We start from the raw sequence: 23,287 nt of genomic DNA, 5'->3' as shown, positions 1-23,287 counted from the left end.
GTTTAGAAAGTGCTTACCAAGCTTTGTTTTTTTTAACCAGTATGGACATGAATTCTTATAGCAGCTCTGGATATAGTGAACCGTGGTTTATAGCAGCACTGGAAATAGTGACACCTAAGTCTGGTCTGTGATAAGATCAAAAGGGCCAACAAACCCCATTACGTCTCCTCTTTGACTGAAGATGCCACAGGGAGGTTAATTGAAGCGTAATGTCCCCCCTCTCTGATCAGTCCTATCCATTCAGTCACGAGCTTATTTACATAAGCAGTTTGTTGGGAGGACTAGAAACCTGACCCTCAGAGGGCATAATATATGACTTGGGTAAATAAAATGCTGTTTCCATTTGGGCGGTCAGAAGCATATGTGCATCCACTCTATTCTCCAAAGGAAGCAGAAGAGACGATCATGTAGTAAGTGTATTGGTTGTTTTCTCCTATTTATTTTGTAATCTGTTTACATTCTATGGTATGTACATTTACATTTTTTGGTTTCATTTTGTATAAGAAATGTTATTCTTTTATATTACTTTCCTTGTGCACTACAAGAATCTATTGGTGCTCTCTTGAGTCCTCACGTGCGTACTAGTTGTTAACCCCCTTGACTTTTAGAAGAGAATGTGTGTCTATGGTGTTGGGTACCTATCGGGTCAGAACTCGGGCTGTGTTTTGTGCTTTATCTATAACCTGAGTGGAAGTTACGCGCAAGATTGAGCGAGTGGAAATAGGTTGGCTCTTTAGACTCATGTTACATTATGTAGAGGTGTGTAAGTGGGCCTGTATGACTTCAGTGTTCACAAACACAAAAGGGCATGTTAACAAAATGACATGGGGCAGAAAAGTGGCAGAACATAACTTGTGTTAGAAAAAAGGGACATGCTCCATTTTTTATTTCAGAGGTGTTGGTAAACAACTTGCAATGATTGCGCAAAATGTATTATCGACTTACCAGTTTTGGTTTTTTTTTGTTTGTTTTTTAATTACTGGCAAAAATGTACAACAGTCATGAGGTGATGTAAGGCTCTATCACATGACAGAGTCCGAGTGTCGGCCGATAAAAACGGCCGTTTTTCATCCATTTCAGGCCGTGTTTCCGTTTATAACGGCCGATTTTGACCCGTTTTGCATCCGTTTTTTTCCCTGTCCATTTTAAAAACTGATGAATTTAATTTGCACATTTTTTGCCACACACTTCTCTCTGTAGATAATGCCACACACTGCCCTCTGTAGATGCTGCCATAGCCCCTCTGTAGGTAGTGCCAAACAGCGCTCTGTAAGTAGTGCCACGCAGCCCCCCTGTAGGTAATGCCACACAGCCCCTCTGTAGGTAGTGCCACACAGCCCCCCTGTAGGTAGTGCCACACAGCCCCCCTGTAGGTAGTGCCACACAGCCCCTCTACATTGTGCCACACAGCCCCCTCTAGGTAGTGCCACACAGCCCCCGTATGTAATGCCTACACAGGACCCTTTTACATAGCACCCCCTCATAGATGGCACACCCCTCCCTACCTTTCTGTTGATAGTGCCACCGTTCCTGGAGCGGAAACACCGGCCACAGCGCAGGGGATTCCGCTTCAGAAGTCCCGGACGTCACGGTGTCCATATATGGACAGTGAAGTCAGGGACTTCTCCTGGAGCGGAATCCCCAATCCCCGACCACAGCGTTGCCAAAGCTGTGGTCGGGGATTGCGCTCATAAAGGGAGCAACAAAAATACCCTCCTCCTCCTCACATGCACTTCGCACTGTGAGGAGGAGAGAGCAAGCGACGGAAGACACGGCCGTCACTTGGAACACATTCAAGTGATGGCCGTGTATTACTCATCCCCATAGACTTCTATGGGAGCCGGGCAAACGGACGAAAATCGAGCATGTCCCATTTTTTGACGGGCCGGTTTTCTGGCCCGTCAAAAAAAAACGGTCGTGTGAATAGCCCCATTTGGGGTCTACTGTTCCTACAGTGGCCGTGCGACGGCCGTTTTTGAACGGCCGTCACACGGCCGGGAAGCCCGGTCGTGTGAATAGGGCCTAAATGTATCTAGTATGACATTAGTTGTGCTAAATGTATTATATAACGCACGAGCCATCCTGATTAATTAGTCACAATGTGCATCAAATTAAATGTCATTTTACCTTTGCTGTTCTTATGACGCCAATAATGACTGTGCTGCACAGACTTTCTTCAGTAACAGTAAAATACTATAGTTGTATGTAAAACGTTCCAATATAATTTTCACCTTTTCAGCAAATGTAAAAATTTTCCTCTGATCAACGCCCCCAAACTGTGCATCAACTTTCAAGTATTCTTCATCCAGGGCCTACAAAGACCAAGACAAACATATAAGGATCAGAGAAGGGAGCAAATTATCAAAGTATATCTCTCCATCAGTTTCTGACGGATCCCACCTGTAATCCTGGGTACAGCAGCCCACTGAGTAGCGGATGCTCCACTTGTTTCACCACTTCAGCTCCAGCTTTCTTGGCATCATGTTGAGTGACCACTGAGGACAGCCTGTACACATCTAATGTGTACTCCCTGTTAAACAGAACAGATGTAATGGCAAAGCAGAAACTGACACTGCTTAAAGCTTGCTGCCAATTATACTGACATCATGTGTGCACAATAAGTCCTCATGCACACGACCATATTTTTGCGGCCGCAATTTATCCGCAAAAAACGGTGCGGATCAGTGTGGGGGCTGCAAATCCGGACTGCAAATAACTCAGGGCATGTGATTTTACGGTCCGGATTTACCAATACTGGCGAATTGTTGTGGATCCGTGAGTCCGGACGACACACGGGTTCTTTGCGGTCCAATGGACAGCAATGGACCCGTGGTTTTACGGACCGCAAAACCAATGTGGTTGTGTTCATGAGACCCAAGGCCGGATTCACACGGCCGTGTTCGGTCCAGGATATACAGACCGTATGTCGGCCGTATTTCCCGGACTGACCACATCATGATGCTAGGAGTCCCTGCCTCCCCGCGTGAATACTGTCCCGCACCGTAATCATGTTTTCAGTACGGGACAGTATTCCCGCAGAGAGGCAGGGACTCCCAGCATCATAGATAACGATAGTAGTCAGTACTGCTGGCTGCTCATAACTCTTCTTTAAGAGACAGAGCGCCCTGCTTGTATCTAGAACAACCGACAGCGCTGTAGAGTGTGATAGTACTGGCGGCCTAACTGGAGACAGGAGCTATGGAGACGAGAAGAACGCTCTGTCTCCTAAATCAGAGTTATAAGCCGCCAGCAGCACTGACTTTACACAGTCCATGCTGTAATGAGAAGCAAAAACGGTAATACAAGTGATTTAGAAAAACCGATTATTGTGAACACTCCTGCACCACAATAATTATTTTTAAATAAGGTCAGTATAATTGGGGTTACGATTCAAAAGGATTATTCCAGTTTCAGCAAATAATTGTTTTATTTTTGTGTAATGAAAAAGTTACACAATATACTTTCTGTATTAATCTTAATGACCAGGCCATTTTGTGCGTTCATGACCATTATTTTTTGTTTTCTCACGGTCGCATTCCAAGAGTCGTAACTGTTTTTGTATTCCGTCTATATAGCCGTATAAGGGCTTGTTTTTTGCGGGACGAGTTGTATTTTGTAATTGCACAATTTTTAGATGCTTACAATATATCGATTAGCTTTGATTAACTTTATTTTAGGAGAGTATTGAAAATAAGCAGCTATTCCGGCATGGATTTTCACGTTATAAATTTACGCCGTTTTAGTATGCAGCGTAAATAACATGTTCACTTTATTCTATGGGTCGGCACGATTACGGGGATACCAAATATGTAAAGGTTTTATATGTTTTCCTACGTTTGCACAATATAAACCCTTTTAGAAAAAAAATGACTTGTTTTTGCATCGCCGCATTCCAAGTAACGTTTTTATTTTTCAGTCAATGTGGCCGTATGTGGGCTTGATTTTTGCGGGCCAAGGTGTCGTTTTCATTAGTACTATTTTGGGGTACATAGGACTTCTAGATTAACTTTTATTTTATTTTTTTATGGGGGGATGGGAGAAAATAAAGAATTTTGCCATGGTTTCGGGCGTTTTTTTTTTTAGACACCATTCATCCGGCGGTTTATTTAAGGTGTTAATTTTATTGTTCGAGTCAGTACGATCGCGGGGATACCATATATGTGTATGTGTTATTTGTTTTGACACTTTTACTAAATTTTTGGGGGAAAAAAAGTGGTTTTATTTTATTTTTTTCTTAAACTTTATATAACTGCTTTACGTTTTTTTTTTTTTAGTCCCACCAGGGGACTTCACCATGCAATCTACTGATCGCTTGTATAATGCTTTGGCATACTTAGTATACCAAAGTATTATTGCCTATCAGCGTAAAACTGACAGGCAATCTATTAGGCCATGCCCCTGGCATAGCCTAATAGGCAGTTGCTGAGGGCAGACCTGGGGGCCTTTGATAGGCCCCCGGCTGCCAGAGAAAACCGACGGCGCCCCGCGATTTCTTTGCGGGGGCGCCGATGGGGTGACAGAGGGAGCTCCCTCCCTCTGTCAAACACATTAGATGTCGCCGTCGCTATTGACCGCGGCATCTAATGGGTTAAACTGCCGGAATCAGAGCACGCTTCGATTCCGGCAGTTGCCAGGCTGTGTATAACAGCAGTGCTCCTGCCGCTGATCGCGTGGGTACACTAGCAGTACCCACGCGATCAGAGGACGGATATATTCGTCCTTTTGCGGGAACTAGCACCTACATAGGACGGATATATACGTCCTTCATCGTTAAGAGGTTAATTTCTTTAGCACATCTCTGCAAGCAGTTATTCCATAGGGACCTTCATTGTTTATTCCTAGGGGAGGAAAATCTGTCCGGGTCATGTGATGGACACACAGGTGCAGGACAGATTTGTATCCAATGGAAGTAAGCCATAAAGGTTCCTTTTGAATAACAGCATGCAGTGATATTGAAAAGAGAGGAATTCATACATAAGTATATTGAAATATTGTGTAACTTTTCATTATACAAATTACAACCTTTATTTATTGGAGCTAGAATTCCCCTTTAATAAAAAAAATAAAATAAAAAAATATGTTTTAGAAAGATCTAAATACAATAAGGAAAAGTATATACAGCCTGCATAAAGAGAAAGTTTAGGTTCTGTTCACATCTGCACTGTGGCTTGTGTTTCCAACGGTGCCGGATCGTTCATACAATGGGCTCCATCGGCTTACATTAGGGTCTGTCTGGTTCCACCGAGGTGTCTGCCATTTTGACAGGAAAAAAAGCGGAATTTCACGCAATCTGAATAGAGCCTTTGGGTGCTTTCACATGTCCCAAATGGCCCCATCTTAGTTCACTGGTCGACAAAAACGTGGATGTTTTACAGCGGTTTTGCAATGCATTTTTGGCCGCATGCTTCTACAGGTGAAACAAGTTATTTCAACTTGTTTCCCCTGTAGAAGACATGCGGGCATAAAACGCACTGCAAAATTACCTGCAATTCACTGTAAAGCGTGCACAACTTTGTTAAGTGGTAACTGGCCACACAGGAAAAAAAAAAAAGATGGTACCAGTCAGCATGTGCAGGGTTTTCTTCAATTTTAAATATGTTCAACAGTAATTATGTGTAATAAACGTCAAATACATGAACACCTTCAAATACATGAACACACACACACTATATATATATATATATATATATATATATATATATATTACAGTCCAAATATAGATGAACACAGCACTCCACAAATCCAGAAAATCAGGCCATGTGCTCGTCACTAGGGGATGAATAAATTTCCCTTTTTTAAGATATAGAAAAACATAGAGCGCAGTAACGGCACCAGGACTTCAAGATAGATGAAAGCAAAAGTGGATTTTTTCACCTCAAAACAGCGACGTTTCGGTTCAACAGGAACCTTTCTCAGGCTTGAGAAAGGTTCCTGTTGAACCGAAACGTTGCTGTGTTGAGGAAAATAAATCCACCCTACTTTCATCTATCTTGAAGTCCTGGTGCCGTTACTGCGCTCTATGTTTTTCTATATATATATATATATATATATATATAAAAAAACACATTTCCAAGCACATAATTCTCTGCTCTGAGATATCCTATGTCAACAATTATTTTTTTTCAAAACGTAGTATAATCTAGCTATGGTTTTTTTCCCATAGTCTTCTCTATAGGACTTCAAAAACATCAGGAAAAATAAAAAAACACCACAAAAAAACACTTCAAACGCATGTGTTTTAAAGCGCTGAAAAAAAAATGTGTGTGAAGGAGGACTTCCTAAGGTCATCAGAAAATATTTTTGCTATAGCAATCTGTCATTGCACTTAAACTCCTTTACTAAATGCATTATAGGGGGCAAAGCACATACAACAAGAAAAGAAAAGTCCAGAAAAGGAGAAGGATGGGAAATCACAATTTTATTTAGCAGAGAATTTCGGGGATTATTGCAAATGGATGGATTCACCACGTAGAACACATACTTGCTAAGCTGGTATCCCGTTCCTCTAACAAAGCGCAGTCTCTCCAATGGCACTCCAATACTTTGCAGCATGGCTTTGATAACATGCTCATAATAGCGGGTGCGAAGCTCCAGTAGCTCCCAAGGTGCTTTCATATTATCTAGATAGGCATGGAGGTCCGCAAACAATATTGTTACCTACAGACAAAAAACATTATAAAATATTATATATATATACATATATGTCTCACTGTCTTTCATTATTCTCTGATTTTCCTCTGGCAAAGTCAGTACCTACCTCACACCCTGCCTTTAGGAAGTCTGCGATTTTGGACATTGGAACAAAATAAGCTACATGAGGTTTTCCGGTGGTGGCTGTGCCCCAATATACTTTAAGCTCTCGCTCCTTCAAGATCTCTTTCAGCTTGTCCTCACCAAGAACCTCCTATAACAAGAAGAAATTTTAAGATTAACTCCCAAAAACCCACACATTCCGTTAATCTGACATATGAAAATCCAGTACTCATCTCCTGCTCAGAACTGCATTGTGAAGGTGCATTTTTCTTACAAGACCTGAAGTAGAGAATTATGCAGCTTCATTTTTAGGTTTCTATTCGGCTTTTCTCAGATAACGGTGTACAGACTTAATAGAAAGTCTATGAGCCCGTAACACCAACTGCTCGGCTGTCCGAGAAAAGCCAATCAGAAACTAAGCGGCTCAGCGCTCACCCGAGTGCTTCTGCAGCTTAGTTTTAGCGATTGGTGGGGACTAAGTGCTCGGACCCCCACCGATCAAAACTTCTGACATGTCACTATGACATGTCAGAAGTTTTTGGAAAGTTTAGTTACCCTTTAACTTTTTATTTTCTCCCATGCCTTCCTTGACCTTCTCGGTTTCTACTATTTTCTTCCTATCCACGTTTTTAAGGTGATATCTGTCAACCATAAGGCGGAAGGTGAAGGGAAACCAGGCAGATGTGTCCTCTTTAGGTCATGACATTAGGAAAAAAAAAAAAAAAGTACAATACATATGAACGGAGATTTCATAACCCCATTCACATGTGCCAGATGTTTCTGCTGCGGATTTGAGGGCATGCTGTGAATTTTCAATGCAATGGGTGAAATCCTTAGCAAATCCACAACAAAATCATCTGAACCCTAAAAGATTAATCTTCCTATAATTCCTGTAAATTGTACATACCTGCAGGTTGCGTGTAATAAGCTGGATCTTCTCCTCAGGGGTCGGACAATCACCCATTCTGACTTGTTTGACGGGCTCAATCTAATATAAGGATACTGGCAAAAAAAAAAAAATTATCATATAAACCTCTTCATATACACATAGAAAGTAAATACAAGACCTTCAGTCTAGCCCTCAACATCATAAGAACTTCCCACAAGTACACTCAAATATATAACCGGCTCTATAAATCCTAAAATAGAGGAGTGTCTACATAATAAAACGCCACAAGAGCATATAGGATTCTTCATTAAACTTCCTAAGGCCACGGTTAGACGTGGCAGATTTGCGGTGCGGGTTCCATGTGTTGCATGCAGATTTTGGTGCGGATATCACCCTATGCATTGCAAACGGTGAAATCTGCTGTGAAAATCTGTGACAGAATTGACATGCTGCAGAAAATCCACAAGATGCCCTCAATTCCGCATGGATTTTTCCTGCGACACGTAGATGGGGTTTTCAAAACCCCATCAAAATCTATTGTACGGTAAATTGCGGTGCTGTATAAACAATGAAGGGGATGCGACCAAATGTCTGCAGCCCCTTCAAACAGCTGACTGGAGGGTGCCAATTTCATATTGATGGCCTATCATAAGTATTAGGCTTCGTTCACATCTGCGCTAGGGCTCCATTCCGACGTTCCGTCGGAGCGGAGCCCTGACAGACACAAACGGAAACCATAGGTTTCCGTTTCCATCACAATTTATTTCAATGGTGACTGATCCGATGCCAATGGTTTCGGTTTGTGTCCATTGTGCAAGGGTTCCGTCGTTTTGACGGAATAGCGTAGTCGACTACGCTATTCTTTCCCTCAAAATGACGGAACCCTTGCACAACGGAGGCAAACGGAAACCATTGGCACCGGATTCGTCACCATTGAAATCAATGGTCATGGAAGCGGAAACCTAGGGTTTCCGTTTGTGTCTGTCAAGGCTCCGTTCTGACGGAAAGCTCCGACGGAACGGAGCCCTAGCGCAGATGTGAACGAAGCCGAAGCCATCAATTTTAAAGAACTGGATAAGCCCTTTAATATTTGGTGGCCCAAATGTTTCTGGAGGTCCTCAGAACTGGTGATGTGTGAGATAAATTAGTGATCATGGGGCAGACAGTTTTCTTGAATTTATGTGTTATCTCATTGAAGAATGTAGTTCTATGTACTCTTAGGGCACATGGCCGACTTCGTTCTGTATGGAGCTGCAATAGGACTTCAATAGAGGTCCATTCATTTGACCTGTATTGTACCTTTGTACGCCTCTGATTTCAGAGTCCTTTTATGTTGGATTCTGTACAAAGGAAATGCCATCACTGTCTGATCATGAGAGTTTGAACTCTGGATCCTGAGAATGAAGGGTCTGCAATGCTGGTTTGACGCTCCTGCACTGTTCGTTTCCTGCACAGCCGATGGCCAAGAGTAGCAATAAGAAGGGAAAACTTTGAAGTAGGGCTGGGCGATTAATCAAATTAATTTGATTAATTCGCCCTCAAGGACTCTCACGATTCTGGTTTTTAACAGAATCGTAGAATCGATTCTTTAGGGTATGTTCACACGGCCAAATTTCAGACGTATACGAGGCGTATTATGCCTCGTTTTACGTCTGAAAATAAGGCTACAATACGTCGGCAAACATCTGCCCATTCATTTGAATGGGTTTGCCGACGTACTGTGCAGACGACCTGTTATTTACGCGTCGTCGTTTGACAGCTGTCAAACGACGACGCGTAAAAATACAGCCTCGTCAAAAGAAGTGCAGGACACTTCTTTGGCCGTTTTTGGAGCTGTTTTCTCATAGACTCCAATGAAAACAGCTCCAAAAACGGACGTAAAAAACGCCGCGAAAAACGCCGCGAAAAATGCGAGTTGGTCAAAAAACGTCTGAAAAGCAGGGTCTGTTTTCCCTTGAAAACAGCTCTGGATTTTCAGACGTTTTTGTTGACTACGTGTGAACATACCCTTAGTGGCGCCGACACGCCGTGGTGCAGGAGGAACCTCCGCCCCGCCACTTCCTGGCCTGACCCGCTCTGTCTCTGCTTCCCGTACAGCAGTGAACAAAATGATACAGCACGGAACAGGAGAAACTCCTAGTACATAGCCACACCGCCCTGTAGATACCACCCCGCTGTAGATCGCACCCCCCCCCCTTGTATCTTGTAGATCGCACCTCAACCCCCCTTATAGATCGCGCCGCTGTAGATAACACCCCACTTGTACCTTATAGATCGCACCACAACCTCCCCCCCATTAAAGATCGCGCCGCTGTAGCTCCCACTAGTAGCTAAATCCCTGGCGAAAGCGTCGGCAACCTCTGGCCAGGGATTCAGCTCCTAGTGGCAGCTACAGCGGGGCGATCTACAAGGAAAGGGGTTGTGATCTACAAGGGAGAGGGAATGGTGCTGCGATTTACAAGGGGTGGGGGTGTGATCTAAAAGGGAGGCAGGTGGTGCTGCGATCTGCAAGAGGGGTGGGGGTAGTGCTGCAATCTACATGTGGGGGTGAGATCTACAAGGGAGGGGGTGGTGCTGCGATCTACAAGGTGGGGTACGATCTACATGGGAGTGCCATCTGCAGGGGGGTGTGGCACTATATTGGCGAGGGTGGCACTATCTACCCTAACAAATTAAATTAATTTTTTTTTTTTTTACGCCCATGAAAGACGGACTGGAAATGGATGAGAATTTGGAGACACTGATGCAAAATGGATATGAAAAACTGGACCATTGATCAGTTTTTACTGGCCATTTTTTTTTTCACTGTCGTGTGATTGTAGCCTAAATGACTGTGATGCCAGGAGTCCCATTCACATGTACCGTGCTCGGGCCGGGAAATCTGGCTGACACACAGACCATTTTTCACAGTCCAATCACGGTCGCGTGAATCACGCAATGTCGGAGACCGTCTGAGGGGGTGACAGGTAGAGGGGGATGTTAGTGCACACAGCGCATCATTGATTATAGATTCTGTTAACCTGTTCCCTGCCGGAAGTTATAATCAATTATAGTATTTATGATAAAATAAAGTATTTGCAGAGGTTAAAAGTTACGTACAATAATTATAGCAATATATGTTAAAAAGTTATTAATATAAAATAAAATGTAGTTAATTATCTCTTGGTATTACTGTTAAATAAACAGAAAAAATAATTAGAAAATCGAGATTCAAATCGATGAACATTTTTTGGGCAACATCGCCCAGCACTACTTTGAAGGGTTTTATTCTCAGAGATCCTAGTGATATGCCATCGCTTTATGACATGGAAAACATATTTTAATGTTATACTGGGTTCAATAGAAAAATAAAGTTATTTTATTTTTATTTTGCTATGGGTGTCACCATGGTTTAGCTGGGGAGGCCCCAGTAGATAGATCTTGAGAAGCCCTGTGTTATAGCATATAGAGGGGTACAAACATAAAAGACACCCTGTTACCCAGAGCTGCTGTAAAGAGAGTAACTCACTCTGGAGGACCCAATGTTTTATTGCACAATACAGCGTCCGTCAATTTCAAAAGGCGCCATTTATTTACACTGAAAACGATGCCAATTCCCCCAATAGAAGGGGTCCCACCTCAGAACGCCATGGCGCTGATCCATGGATAGGGGTTATCATGCAGACCTGACCGTATATCTCCTGTAGCACAGCAGAGGTTTGAAGCAGTCGTGATGTCTCAGTGCCTGGTAGCCATATTTACATACCACAATAGATTGTAGTCAAGGTGTAGTCATGTGGACCAGTTTATACTTCATTGTTTCCAACAGAAACACACACTATCATATATATATATATATATATATATATATATATATATATATAAAGTCTTTACAGTTCTTGCCATCCATTTATTTGCTGGTTTGATGAGAATTCTGAGCGCAGGGCGTATAGCAACCGACTTTATCACGCTGCCTGTGTGTAGCCACCACCACGTACATCACACGCAGCCATTACGGTATAACACAACCATGATCACAGCGTTACACTGACGTACATAATCACATCCACTCCCTAGAATTAGAGGCTGCACCGGATTGTCCCCTCCAGCTTCTACATTACTCTGACGTCTATTAGACAGGCTAATCAATCTGACTATGTAAACAACAGTCGTGAACCACATGACAGCGGTAAATCTGCATCATCCAGACCCCCGCAATGAATAACCTACCGGTACACGTGTTCCTAAGCGAGCCCAGGGTTCCTAGTCGCCGCTGATTGCGTCAGACGTTCAGATCGATGCTTTCCACACTCGACTAGGAGGGGCTGCTCCTGTTCGCTAACATGTCTGTGTTGATCTTAAAGGCACAGGCAACTAATGGTTAAACCCGGTAACGTTATGCCGCCGTCTTCGGCCGTAGAAGAGTAGCCTACGACCGGTCACAGTGGGGTGAGAAGTGATAGGGGGATAAATGCCGTTAAGCAGCACGCGACTGTTGATAACCATCTTCTGTGTAAACTTTTTCATGACCGCTTCTTAGCACTTTGCTGTACCGGACACTTTTAGTTCCCGCTGAGAGACTGCAGCGTCCGCACCTGAAGGTCTGACTGGCGTTTCCGGACATTTTGGTGCATATTCAGTATGGGGGTCAAGGTTGTCTCCCGAGGAAGATATTTTTAATGGCGAATTGTCAGCCATTAGCTCTAGTTTTGCGTGCCTCATTTTCTCCATTATTTACATGTATGAACATAATCGTCATATTCGGTTATTGCATATACAGCAATTCCATATTATGCCCTGGCAGGTCTGTCAGCAGACACATGATGGGGTTGGGGGCAATTGCCACCACAGCCATTTTTTAAATTTCGTTTTTTCCTCCACACATTCCAAGACCCATAGCTTTTTATTTTTCTGTCAGCAGTTTGAGGGGTTCTTTTTAGACTGTTTTAGTTTATACTGGCACTATTTATTGTATCATAAAAAAAACTGTACTAAAAATCTTTTTGGGGTGGAATAGAAAAAAACAAACCTGTAATGAGGGTTTAATTTTTACAATGTTAACTTTATTCTATTAGGGTAAACACTGCAATGTTTCTGTGCAGAAATCCCGCATTGTATGAGTCGATGCACACGATGTTTATTACGTGCGGATTTGTTTCACATTTTTGCATGCGGCAAAACCGCAGCGTAATACAGTACCAGCATAGACCATGAGATTCCAGGAAACCTCATGTACACGCTGCGGTATTTTTCCCCCACGTATATTGACCTGCGGTTGCGGATTTTAAAATCTGCAGCGTGTCATTTTATGTTGCGTTTCCGTTTGCGAATTGCATCTGCCTAGTGCTGAGGAAAATTGCGTGAAAACGCCACGATTTATCTATCAAAATGTAAAAACCGCACCTTTTGGGTGCATTTTCTTAACACTGAATTTCTTGTGGTTTTGCTGCGTGTTTTCCACAGCTAAATACGCAACCTGTGCATGTAGCCTTACAGTAGCAGCAGAGTGACTGAGAATTGAACTAATCTTTGTCTTTCTCTAGTTACTACTTTAAGGCTATGTTCACACGGAGTATTTTGCAGGAGGAATATCTGCCTCAAAATTCCGTTTGGAAGTTTGAGGCAGATTTTCCTCTCCCTGCACGCCGTTTTTCGCGGCGTTTTTCACCCGCGGCCATTGAGCGCCGTGGGCATAAAACACCGTGAAATACGCTTTCTCTGCCTCCCATTGAAGTCAATGGGAGGTCAGCGGCGGAAGCGCCCGAAGATAGGGCATGTTGCTTCTTTTTCCCACGAGGCAGTTTTACTGCTCGCGGGAAAAAGACGCCGACGCCTCCCATTGAAATAAATGGGAGGCGTTTTCGGGCCGTTTTTGCCGAGTTTTGCGACGCGGTTTCCGCGTCAAAAAACTCGGCAAAATACTCCGTGTGATTCACACGACCTGGTCGCGCCCGAGTGCCGGCCGGTAAAATCGGCCATTCTGCCCGGCCGGCTTGCATAAAGTTTTGCATCCGTGCCGGGCCGGGCAGATCTGGACAGTGACATCAGCGGCAACTCCTGAAGGGGAATCCCCATGTGTTCGGGGATTCCGCTTCAGGAGTTTCCCCTGATGTCACTGCCCAGATATGGACTGAGACATCAAGCGCTCTGTCCAGGAGCGGAATCCCCGAAAACACAGGGATTCCGCTCCTTCAAGGAGCTAAAGTGGGGCTAGCACATAGCAGAGCGGGGAGATACCTCCCTGCTCTGCTATAGTGGCGTCGCTGCAGTAGTAGTAGTAGTAGCAGCCGCAGCAGCTGCTAGCGGCGCCATCGAAGGTGTCGCCGGGCCAGGGCGCTTTTAAAACAAGCAGGGGAGCCAGCACAGCGCTCCCTCCACCTGCTGTACACCCCGGCCCTGCCACACAGTGTACAGCGTAGCCATTCGTCAGAATGGCATCAACTCCTCCTCCTCACATGCACTCTGCGCTGTGAGGAGGAGGAGATAGAGCGCAAGCGCCGGAAAACCTGGCCATCACTCGGGACACATCCCGGTGATGGCCGTGTATTACCCGGCCCCATAGACTTCTATGGGAGCCGGGCGGCCGGGTACCCGGGCGAAGATAGAGCATGTCCTATTTTTTGACGGCCGGTTTTCCAGGTATGACACAACATACATGTATGAATGCTACAGGCACAGTTAGAATGTGCAAAGTAAAGATTCATGTTCCTTTGCTGGTTCCAATAAATAAGCTTTATTAGGGAGTTGCTGTTCCTGACTTTAAACCATGTATTTTGTGAAAATCCATGAAAGGAAAAAAGTGTCTTCTATTTGGGTGCATTCTCGCGCTGCGGTAGCCGCATGTGGGAGAAATCATACCCACACGCGGTCGCCAATGGCCACACGGTTTTGTCGGAAACTAGTATTGCCATAAAAATCATGAGAATGTACTCTTGTAGTTATTCATTAAAGTTCTTTAGACTCTCTCATTACCCTATTTTTCCCAACGCCCATGTCATTTACCGGTAATTTTTTTTTTTTTTTTTGTAGCCTATAACAGCACCTATGCAAGGAGGGCCTCCTCTCTCAGGACAGAAAACCAGAGGAGATAAAAATGTACACACCCCTCCCCACCTCGGTTTAGGAGGCATCTAGGAGCTCCTGCTCCCTTTGTTTTTTTTTTTTCCTACATGCTCTGGTACTGAGGGAACTGGGTCTCCTTACTGAGGGTCCTGTTCTTTTGGGTGTGAGGGTATGTACACACGGCTTATTTTCGTCCGTTTTTCCGGCACTAAGCACCCCGAAAAACGGCTGAAAATACGGAGGCTGAACGCCTCCAAACATCTGTCCATTGTTTTCAAGGTAAAAAATGGTGTTTTGTTCCTACCGGGTGTGTTTTTATGCTGCCGTTTGTAAAAACGGCGCGTAAAAAAAGGCCCCATAAAAAGAAGTGCATGTCACTTCTTGAGCCGTTTTTGGAGCCGTCTTTCATTGTCTCAATAGAAAAACAGCTCCAAAAACGTCCGTAAAAAACGCTTGATGCTTTAAAAACGGCTGAAAATCAGGGGCTGTTTTCCCTTGAAAACAGCTCTGTATTTTACAGCCGTTTTTACTTTAGTGTGTGAACATACTCTTCGTCTCTACGCTGAGACGCATCTTCTGATCAGCGCCGATCAGATTATGTAGGAGATAGGGCACCTTAAAGAGGCTCTGTCACCAGATTATAAATTCCCCTGAGGTCCTTGTTTTATTTATTTCAGGCCACAAGTTGTTCTAAGAAAGAGTGGGCGATCTGTAGAAAGCCCTTACCAGAAGCCACTTTTGTGACTTGCCTTGACAGCGTAATGGCGAATGAGTCACCCTGAACAACTTAACAAATCGGAAGCTGAGTGCAATTAAAAATTGACAACATAATCTCTCTCATTCTGATACTTCTGTGGGAACGTCCAGGGAGCTCCGAGGATGTTGCTTCTTTTTTCAAGATTTCGTTTCTTCCGATTACGACTCATCCTCTGAAGATGATTTGGCAGGGAAAGCCTGGTTTCCCACAGGGGATACTGACCTATTATTAAAGGCAGTTAGAGCCACCAGGAATCTGAATGAGGTAAAAGAGGCCAGATCCGTGTCTGGCCAGATGTTTGAAGGCCTAGCCTCTAGACGTCCTAGGGCTATGTTCACACGGGGTATTTTGCAGGAGGAATATCTGTCTCAAAATTCCGTTTGGAAGTTTGAGGCAGATATTCCTCTCCCTGCATGCCGATTTTCGCGGAGTTTTTCGCGCCGTTTTTCGCCCGCGGCCATTGAGCGCCGCGGGCATAAAACAGCGCGAAATACGCTTTCTCTGCCTCCCATTGAAGTCAATGGGAGGTCAGAGGCGGAAGCGCCCGAAGATAGGGCATGTCGCTTCTTTTTCCCGCGAGCCATTTTTACTGCTCGCGGGAAAAAGACGCAGACGCCACCCATTGAAATCAATGGGAGGCATTTTCGGGCAGTTTTTGGCGAGTTTTGCTACGCGGTTTCCGCGTCAAAAAACTCGTCAAAATACCCCATGTGAACATAGCCTAGATCTTTCCAGTGCATACAAATATTGAAAGTCTTCATAAGAAAGTCTCTACAGCTCTACAAAGGAAATATCCCTTTGATGAAGAGGACTGTGCTAATTAGGATAGGCCCCAAAAGCGGATGCATCAGTGGCCAGAATTTCTAAAAAATCCTCCATACCCTTTAAAGATTTGGGTTGTCTGGCAGACTCTATGGATAAAACTTATACCTTTTTAAAAAAAAACAAAAAAAAACTTCCTCTTTAGCAAGCCTTAAACCTAATATAGCAGTCACCTGTGTGCCGAGGTCTCTAAAAATTTGAATTAGCCACCTTGAGGTTCACCTCAAGGAGAAGACCCCGATAGGACAAATCCAAGCTTCTCTTATCACCTTTTCTAAAGCACCTTCTTTTTCTTAACTGACGCATAGGCTGATGTAGGTTCGATTATCTGCCTGAACAGCCGCCTTGTCAAATTCAGCCCGGAGGGCCATTTGGCTAAAAGCATAAAAGTGGAATCGGGGTTCCAAGAGTAGGTTTATATTCTATCCCCTTTGTTGGTAACCTCCTTTTTGGTCCCACCTTAGATTAGCTTTTGGGTAAGGCTACGGATAGGAAGAAGGGTTTCCCAATTGCCGAGTTTTTCAGAAAACCAAGAAACGCTGAGTTTGAGGAGAAGAGGAATACATTTCCTAGAAAGTCAAGCGGCTTTATCTTTAATCCTCAGAATACAGGGAATAAAGAGGGTCATCAATGATTTCAGAGGCCCAGTAGGGGGAAGGTTAGCCACAAGTGGATTCTAGAGTATATCCAATCTGGATTTCGTCTAGATTTGTCCTCCCTCCCCTAATATGTCCAGACAAAATTCCCACAGGACCCCCAAAAAGAGCAGGGGGAGATACACTCCTTGATTTCAAAAGAAATTCTTACCTTGGTTCCCAAGGAAGAGATGGGGAAGAAGTTTTACTCCCCATTATTCCTGGTGAAGAAACCAAACTGCTCTTTCGGAGTTACTATAAATTTGAAACTTCTAAACAAGAAGTTAAGAATGGAGACCATAACTTCCACAGTAAAGTTACTATTTCAGGTTTGTGTTATGGCTACTCTGGATTTGGGTGGCGCTTACTATCATGTACTACTTCATCTGTCCCCCAAGAGATTTGAGGTTAGCAGTATTGCTAGACGGTCCCCTGGTTTACTTACAGTAGCGGGCCATTCCATTCAGGGTCTCCCAGGCCTGCAGAATTTGTACTGAATTGATTTCAGATATTACAGCATACGTAAGATACAAAAACCTTCTTTCTACTTCCATGTTTGGACGATTTTTTGATTGTGCCTTCCTCACATCAGTGTCTGACAGGCAGCCTTCAATTCATTTGCTCCACATTAACAGACCTAGTTTGGGACCTAAATTGTACAAAATCTGCTCCAACTCCTACATATTTTCTACCTCCTGGGAATTCAGCTGGATTAATTTTGCCAGAGATCTTTCCTTCCCACTTCAAAAATGCAGATGATCCAGAACAGAGTATAAAATCTTTACCTATCCCTACAGATGCTCTCTCAGGTAAACCATGCCAGTCTTGGGTCTAATGACCGCTGCAATGCCAGTGGTGAAATGGGCTCAGTTTCACTCCAGGCTCCTTTAGAGGGAGATCCTGCAAAATTGGGATGACTCTCCAACTTCTTTGGACATAATGTTTCATCTAACAGTAGGTACTAGAAAGTCCCTCCTGTGGTGGACCCAGTTAAAGGGGTTCTGCGAGATGTATATATATATTTTTTTCCCCTACTGCTTTTTTTGCGGTAGGGAAAAATAGTCCCCCTGAATACTTTCTTTTTTTCGTCTTTGTATTTCCGATGGTTAAAGCTTGTCTGTTGTCCTTGTTTACATTGATCCGTTTCTTCAATGACATCTTGGGCATGTGCAGTAACTTCCATTTAGCTTTACAACCCAATGGAAGAGCTGCGCAGGCGCAATGGATGATCATTGTACGGCGCATGCGTGGTTCAAAAAAGTCAATAAAAGTTAATCAAAATATGATCTGTACCCCAAAATGGTGCCATTAAAAAGTACAACTAAGCCCGCAAAAAACAAGTCCTCATACAGCTATGTCGACAGAAAAATAAAAAGTTATAGCTCTTTGAATGCGACTATAGAAAAACGAAAAAAAATAGCTTGGTCGTTAGGGCCTAAAATAGTCTGGTCACTAGGGGGTTAAAAGTGGAAAACCCCTTTATGTAGTCTAGAATCTGGGGACCCCTGGGTTCCTCAAGACTTTTTTTTTTTTTCTAACCATGGATGCCAGCGCTTGTTCAGGGTTAAACTTCTGGCAGGGTCATTTGGACAAAAGAATGAGCCAGACATCTTCGAATTTCAAAGAACTATCAGAAATTGGTCTAGCACTCAGAGCTGTAGGTCCTCCACTAGAGGAGAGATATGTGAAAATATACTTCCATCTGCGGGCCGCCCGCAAATCACGGACTTGTGCACACATTGATTTCAGTGAGCCCGGACCACAAACCCGGACTATATAATGACTTGTCCTATCTTTTTCCAGCCAATGCACTGACCGTGGAAACCACGGCCTTGTGCATGAGCCCATACAAATGAATGGATCCACAATTCACCCGATTTTGCTGGTGGATTGCGGCCGCAAAAAACACGTTCGTGTGCATGGGGCCTAGGACCACACGACCGCGGTGACTTACATCAACCACCATAGGGAGACAAGGTCCCACTCCTTTTTGAGTCTTTTAGTAGACATTATTGCTTGGGCCAAAACGCATGTCCTTAGTCTCTCTCGAGGGCATGACAACCAGGTAGCAGACTCGGTCGTACCAGGGAGGGTGGTGCCTTAGCAGTCAAGTTTTTAAGAACATTAAGGCAGAATCCCCCCCCCCCCCCAAATCCTCCGACAGTAGATATCTCAGGGCAGAATTGGACTCAGGAGTTCGGTTATGGCTTTCCTTCCCTTATGCCTTATCACCAAAGTAACAAAAAGATAAGAAAATAAGGAGCAGCAATAATTCTAATTGCCCCTTGTTGGCCAACAAATGGTTCTCCCTGTGGGAAAAAGTTTTTGCAGGCTGTAGTCCCTCCCTAAAATCTTATTTTCATAGTTTAATCTCACATGGGTGCCGTCGTGGGCATTGGGAAAACCAATTCCTTTTACCGGTAATAGTTTTTATCTAGCCCCTAACAGCACCCCGCAATTTTCATATATTTTTTTTCTCTCTCTTGTTACTGTTTTGGCAACAGTTACTTTATTTTAGCAATTCCACATCATGACCGAGATCTTTCCAAATAAAGAAATTGTGTTGCCAGTCCGGTGAGTGCCTCGATCATTCCTAAATACTTATATTTAGCTGGTTGTGCTACATTTTCGATGAGCAACTCCGGGGCAACTTGCCTGCAATTATCCATTTAGAAAACAAGCCATCTAACTACACTTCTATTCCTATTGTGCCGGTTCAGCAGTGCCAGCCTTTTTCCCTTCTTCCCATTTTATTATTTTAGAGAGGCTGGGAGTTGACTTTACCATATAGGGAACCCTTTCTCTTTTTTTTTTTTTTTTCCTTTGAGTATAGGGTTTATTAATTTTTTTTTTTTAATACTCTAATGAGTATTCCTTCCCAGTCACTCAGGTGTGGAGGAGGTGTATACACTTCTATCTCTTAAGGTTTCCTGTGGTGCTGTCATAGGCTACAGAAAAAGAATTACCAGTAAGGGTTATTATAGTTTCTGGCACTATTTGCTAGATATTGGGTCAATTATGTTTGGTATATTGCTGAGAAACAGTAGACTAACTGTATAACTCGATATACTTTAGAAGGACTAAATTTGAAGGAGATAGCTTCTGCTCCTAGTGCTGGATCATGAGTTTGTACGTATTTTCTTTTTTGTTTTTTATTTATTTTTTGTTGGCTTATTGGTGGAGATTTATCAATCGATTTGAAGAGTAAGTTATTGTATGAGTCAGTGAAAATCATGTCAATTTGTCCCAAATTTTCCAAAATAATGCTCGACTGGTCTCTTCCCGATTCCACCTGAAGCTGGCACAGTGATCAGCTTCTGAAGTCCATGACCGCTGTAGGTGATATGTAATATTACTTGATGGCCGTTCAAATAAATGGCTGACCGTGTAATGTATAGACTGGCTGTGCTTTTTTTAAAATCTTCGAGTTGTCGGTATGAATTCTTCTGTTTTTTTTGTATCAGATTTTTCAATCGGTTTAGATCTGTTTAAAAGCAACAAAAAAAAAATGCATGTATGGACCATTTAATTATGTGATCTAAAAATATCTTTGATTTCTGTTGGTGACATGTTCCGCTAATACTACGTTGGTTTCTTACTTTCATAATGGAAGGAAACACAAAATTTCAGTTAGACGCTGTTCAGACTGGCGTCATGGCTTCTAGTTTTACGGGATCAGTTATTTTTTTTTATTATTACAGATTCAATTGACTTCTAATGGGCCTGTCCAGTTTCTGTTTTTTTTTTTCACTTGACAGAATTGCACAGAATTCAAGGATACATTGTAAACCTTAAAGGGTACTAAACTAAGAAGATGTAGTTTTATGGATCTCTTGTGGGTTTACAGACCCTAGGTTAAGAACTTAGAGCAATGTGAGTTCGATATTCTGAGGAGAAATGTAAAGCTTGAACATGTTGAAACATGCTCGTATTTAGTGTGATTCCTTTTTTTTAATGTGCTATTAATAAGATCTGCCTTTTTCTGCAGAACATCTGGAGCAACCAATGAAAGTAATCAATGATCCTACCGTGCCCGGAGCTTGTTCTGAGCGGCAAGTGTTGTTCTACCCAATAGACTGGGAAGACCCTCTTCCAGCAACTATGGAAGAGATAAAGATCAGGATTGTTAACGATCGAGCAACTGGATCGAAGCGAGAAAGAGATGAAGTTACAGCAGTGACCCCTTGTTCTAAGAGATCACGTCATGCTGTCTTTAGTTGTAGCACACCTTTATCTGCCTCTGCCCGTGCATGGAGCTCCCAGTCCAAACATGCCAAAGAGCACCCAGATTTTCCAGCCTGGCATGCACTGCAGCAAAATCCTGAGCAAGATGATGAGTGGGATGATTCTTTATTGGAACCGTCCGATAATGAGGATGACTCTCCCTTGTTCTTGACTTTGGATGAAATTGAGACCTTGCTTGATGATGATGATGAGGATGACTCTTGCTATGCTGCTGAACCTTCACAAAATAATAACGAGATGCCTACATGTGTGGTCACATTTGCACCTTCAGTGTCAGAAAATGAAGGTGAGAATGGTGGAGCTTCACCTTGCAAAACACTAGATATTGCTGACACTTTGACTGAAGAACCAGAGTGTGAGGGAGATGTAATCAACTATGCTACGATGGCTCTGTCACCCTGCCATTTATACCCTGTAGAGGTGATTGAACAAAACCAATCTAGTGCTTGCAATGTGAAATTCCCACATGAATTCCTGACAACTAAAACTGTGGTGGATAGTGATTTGTCGACACCATTGTCAGACATAAATGAAGTCTCTGATTTTCAGCTTCCCAATTCGTGCTCTCCAGAACTTTTTCTGCAGCCATCCATCTCATTGGCAGGGGTTGATGCAGCAGTGAATTGGAGTGAGGATCCAGACCTTGCTTTTGATTGTGACATTGACAATCTCTTGGCAATAAGTCCTGGAGCTGCCTCATCAGAAGAGGAGAATGGTGTAGAATTGGTTACTATCGCCACTAAAGGTAAAAGTTCTGTAATATCCGACTCCACATCACCACCACCACAGTATTTAGAGTCTTGTCAGATCTTACCAGCCCATGATGTAGGCCCCAGTAGTTCAGATGTAGCTCAGCATCTCTCTCCACTTTCCCTTAATACACCAGGCTTGGCCAAGGTTCATCATCATCCTGCTGGGCCGGAGTCCCCAAAAGAATCTCTGCCTTTTACAACATCCTCTACAGTTACTACTGAACCTCAACTGAGTACTGACCCATCTGGAACTAAACAAACTGCAGAGTCTAAAAAGCCTTCAGAGGCTGAAGAAAAGAAAGTCATGCAGAATGTGGAGTCCACCTCAATGCAAACTGATCCCTCTCCAAGTGCTGCACCAAGAACAAACAGCAAACAATCTAAGGTATGCTCAGCAATGTCCTCACAATTTGGTACTAAACTATCATAATGGAAATAATGTTAAAGAATTTAAGGGGCTTCCAAACCTATAAAAATCAAGATGACTAAAGGGCACATAGAAGGTTGTTGCTCTTATTAATATTTTCTTCAATTCTTATCTGTAACTGCTACCGCGCAACATTAACAATGATGCTTTGTAGTGTTTAACAACCACATAAGGGAATGGCCAGCCAATCCTGTTTATGCACAAGACTGACTGACCGTTTTCTAGCCTAGATGGTATGTCCCGTATCCATTCCAAAATGTGCCGTTCCCTTTTTGTGGAAATCTGCAGCATATCCGTGACATCCGCATACTGCAGATTCTAAAATATGCAGCATGCCCTAATATTCGTGAAGATTTTTTGTCTTACATGTAATTGGGGTTTTAAATGGGCACTGTCGTAACAATCTTTGGATTAATCAGTAGTACAAGCCAATATAAGAAACTTTGTAAAAAAAACTCTAGTTAGAAAAAATTGCCTCTTCACTTATGAGCTATTCCCTCGACCCAATCTCCTGCACTGATTATTCACTCTCCATTCACTGCTAAAATCCGTCTTGAAATGAGAGGGATTATTAGCTCTCTGAGGGATCAGGTTACATGCTTCCCTATGGAGAGAGGAGGGAACTGCTGAAGGGAGACAGATACAGACACTGCTGCAGCTTCTAGTAAGTGGTTTATATTACCCCAGTACTGGACTCACAGCTACACTACTATATAATGTCCTCCATGTTGCTGATTTTATTGAGGGCGTGTTTCAGAGAGATATAAGAGCAGGATTCTTCTCTGTGCGCCGTGTATGGGAGATGTACTAGCAGCTAGTCTCTGCCCCCTAGCTCGGGAAAAACCTGAGAATTAGACAGAGAGCCTGCAGAGGGGAAAAATGCAGATACAAGTCCTATAATGCTCAGAAATAATGTTATTCCTTATGCACGCACACACACATGACGGCTTATTCTGAAACGACATC

General features: G+C 43.3%; 2 protein-coding genes across 7 annotated transcripts in view; one reads left to right on the top strand and one right to left on the bottom strand.

Annotated features, from left to right (window-relative positions):
- Positions 1 to 23,287, bottom strand: part of YARS1 (tyrosyl-tRNA synthetase 1) — a 60,930-nt gene that overhangs the window by 30,125 nt on the left and 7,518 nt on the right. Inside the window, exons 1-6 of one of the 2 annotated variants that reach the window (XM_075853113.1) lie at positions 11,852 to 12,112; positions 7,661 to 7,755; positions 6,758 to 6,904; positions 6,482 to 6,657; positions 2,401 to 2,530; positions 2,232 to 2,312 (exon numbers count right to left, since the gene is read on the bottom strand). In XM_075853113.1, coding sequence (XP_075709228.1) covers positions 2,232 to 2,312; positions 2,401 to 2,530; positions 6,482 to 6,657; positions 6,758 to 6,904; positions 7,661 to 7,717 — 591 coding nt within the window. In that variant the 5' untranslated portion in view covers positions 7,718 to 7,755; positions 11,852 to 12,112. Of the gene's footprint in view, positions 1 to 2,231; positions 2,313 to 2,400; positions 2,531 to 6,481; positions 6,658 to 6,757; positions 6,905 to 7,660; positions 7,756 to 11,851; positions 12,113 to 23,287 lie in introns of those variants that run through there. The other variant, XM_075853114.1, reaches the window with a different exon arrangement.
- Positions 11,894 to 23,287, top strand: part of S100PBP (S100P binding protein) — an 83,817-nt gene continuing 72,423 nt past the window's right edge. The window contains exons 1-3 of one of the 5 annotated variants that reach the window (XM_075853112.1): positions 11,900 to 12,011; positions 20,886 to 21,428; positions 22,029 to 22,279. In XM_075853112.1, the coding sequence (XP_075709227.1) occupies positions 11,999 to 12,011; positions 20,886 to 21,428; positions 22,029 to 22,279 (807 nt within the window). In that variant the 5' untranslated portion in view covers positions 11,900 to 11,998. Of the gene's footprint in view, positions 12,071 to 12,116; positions 12,223 to 20,885; positions 22,280 to 23,287 lie in introns of those variants that run through there. The other 4 variants (XM_075853107.1, XM_075853109.1, XM_075853111.1 and 1 more) reach the window with 4 other exon arrangements.

Source organism: Rhinoderma darwinii, chromosome 2 (assembly GCF_050947455.1).
Source record: "Rhinoderma darwinii isolate aRhiDar2 chromosome 2, aRhiDar2.hap1, whole genome shotgun sequence".
Classification (NCBI taxonomy): domain Eukaryota; kingdom Metazoa; phylum Chordata; class Amphibia; order Anura; family Rhinodermatidae; genus Rhinoderma; species Rhinoderma darwinii.
This window is presented reverse-complemented; position numbering and strand designations above follow the sequence as displayed.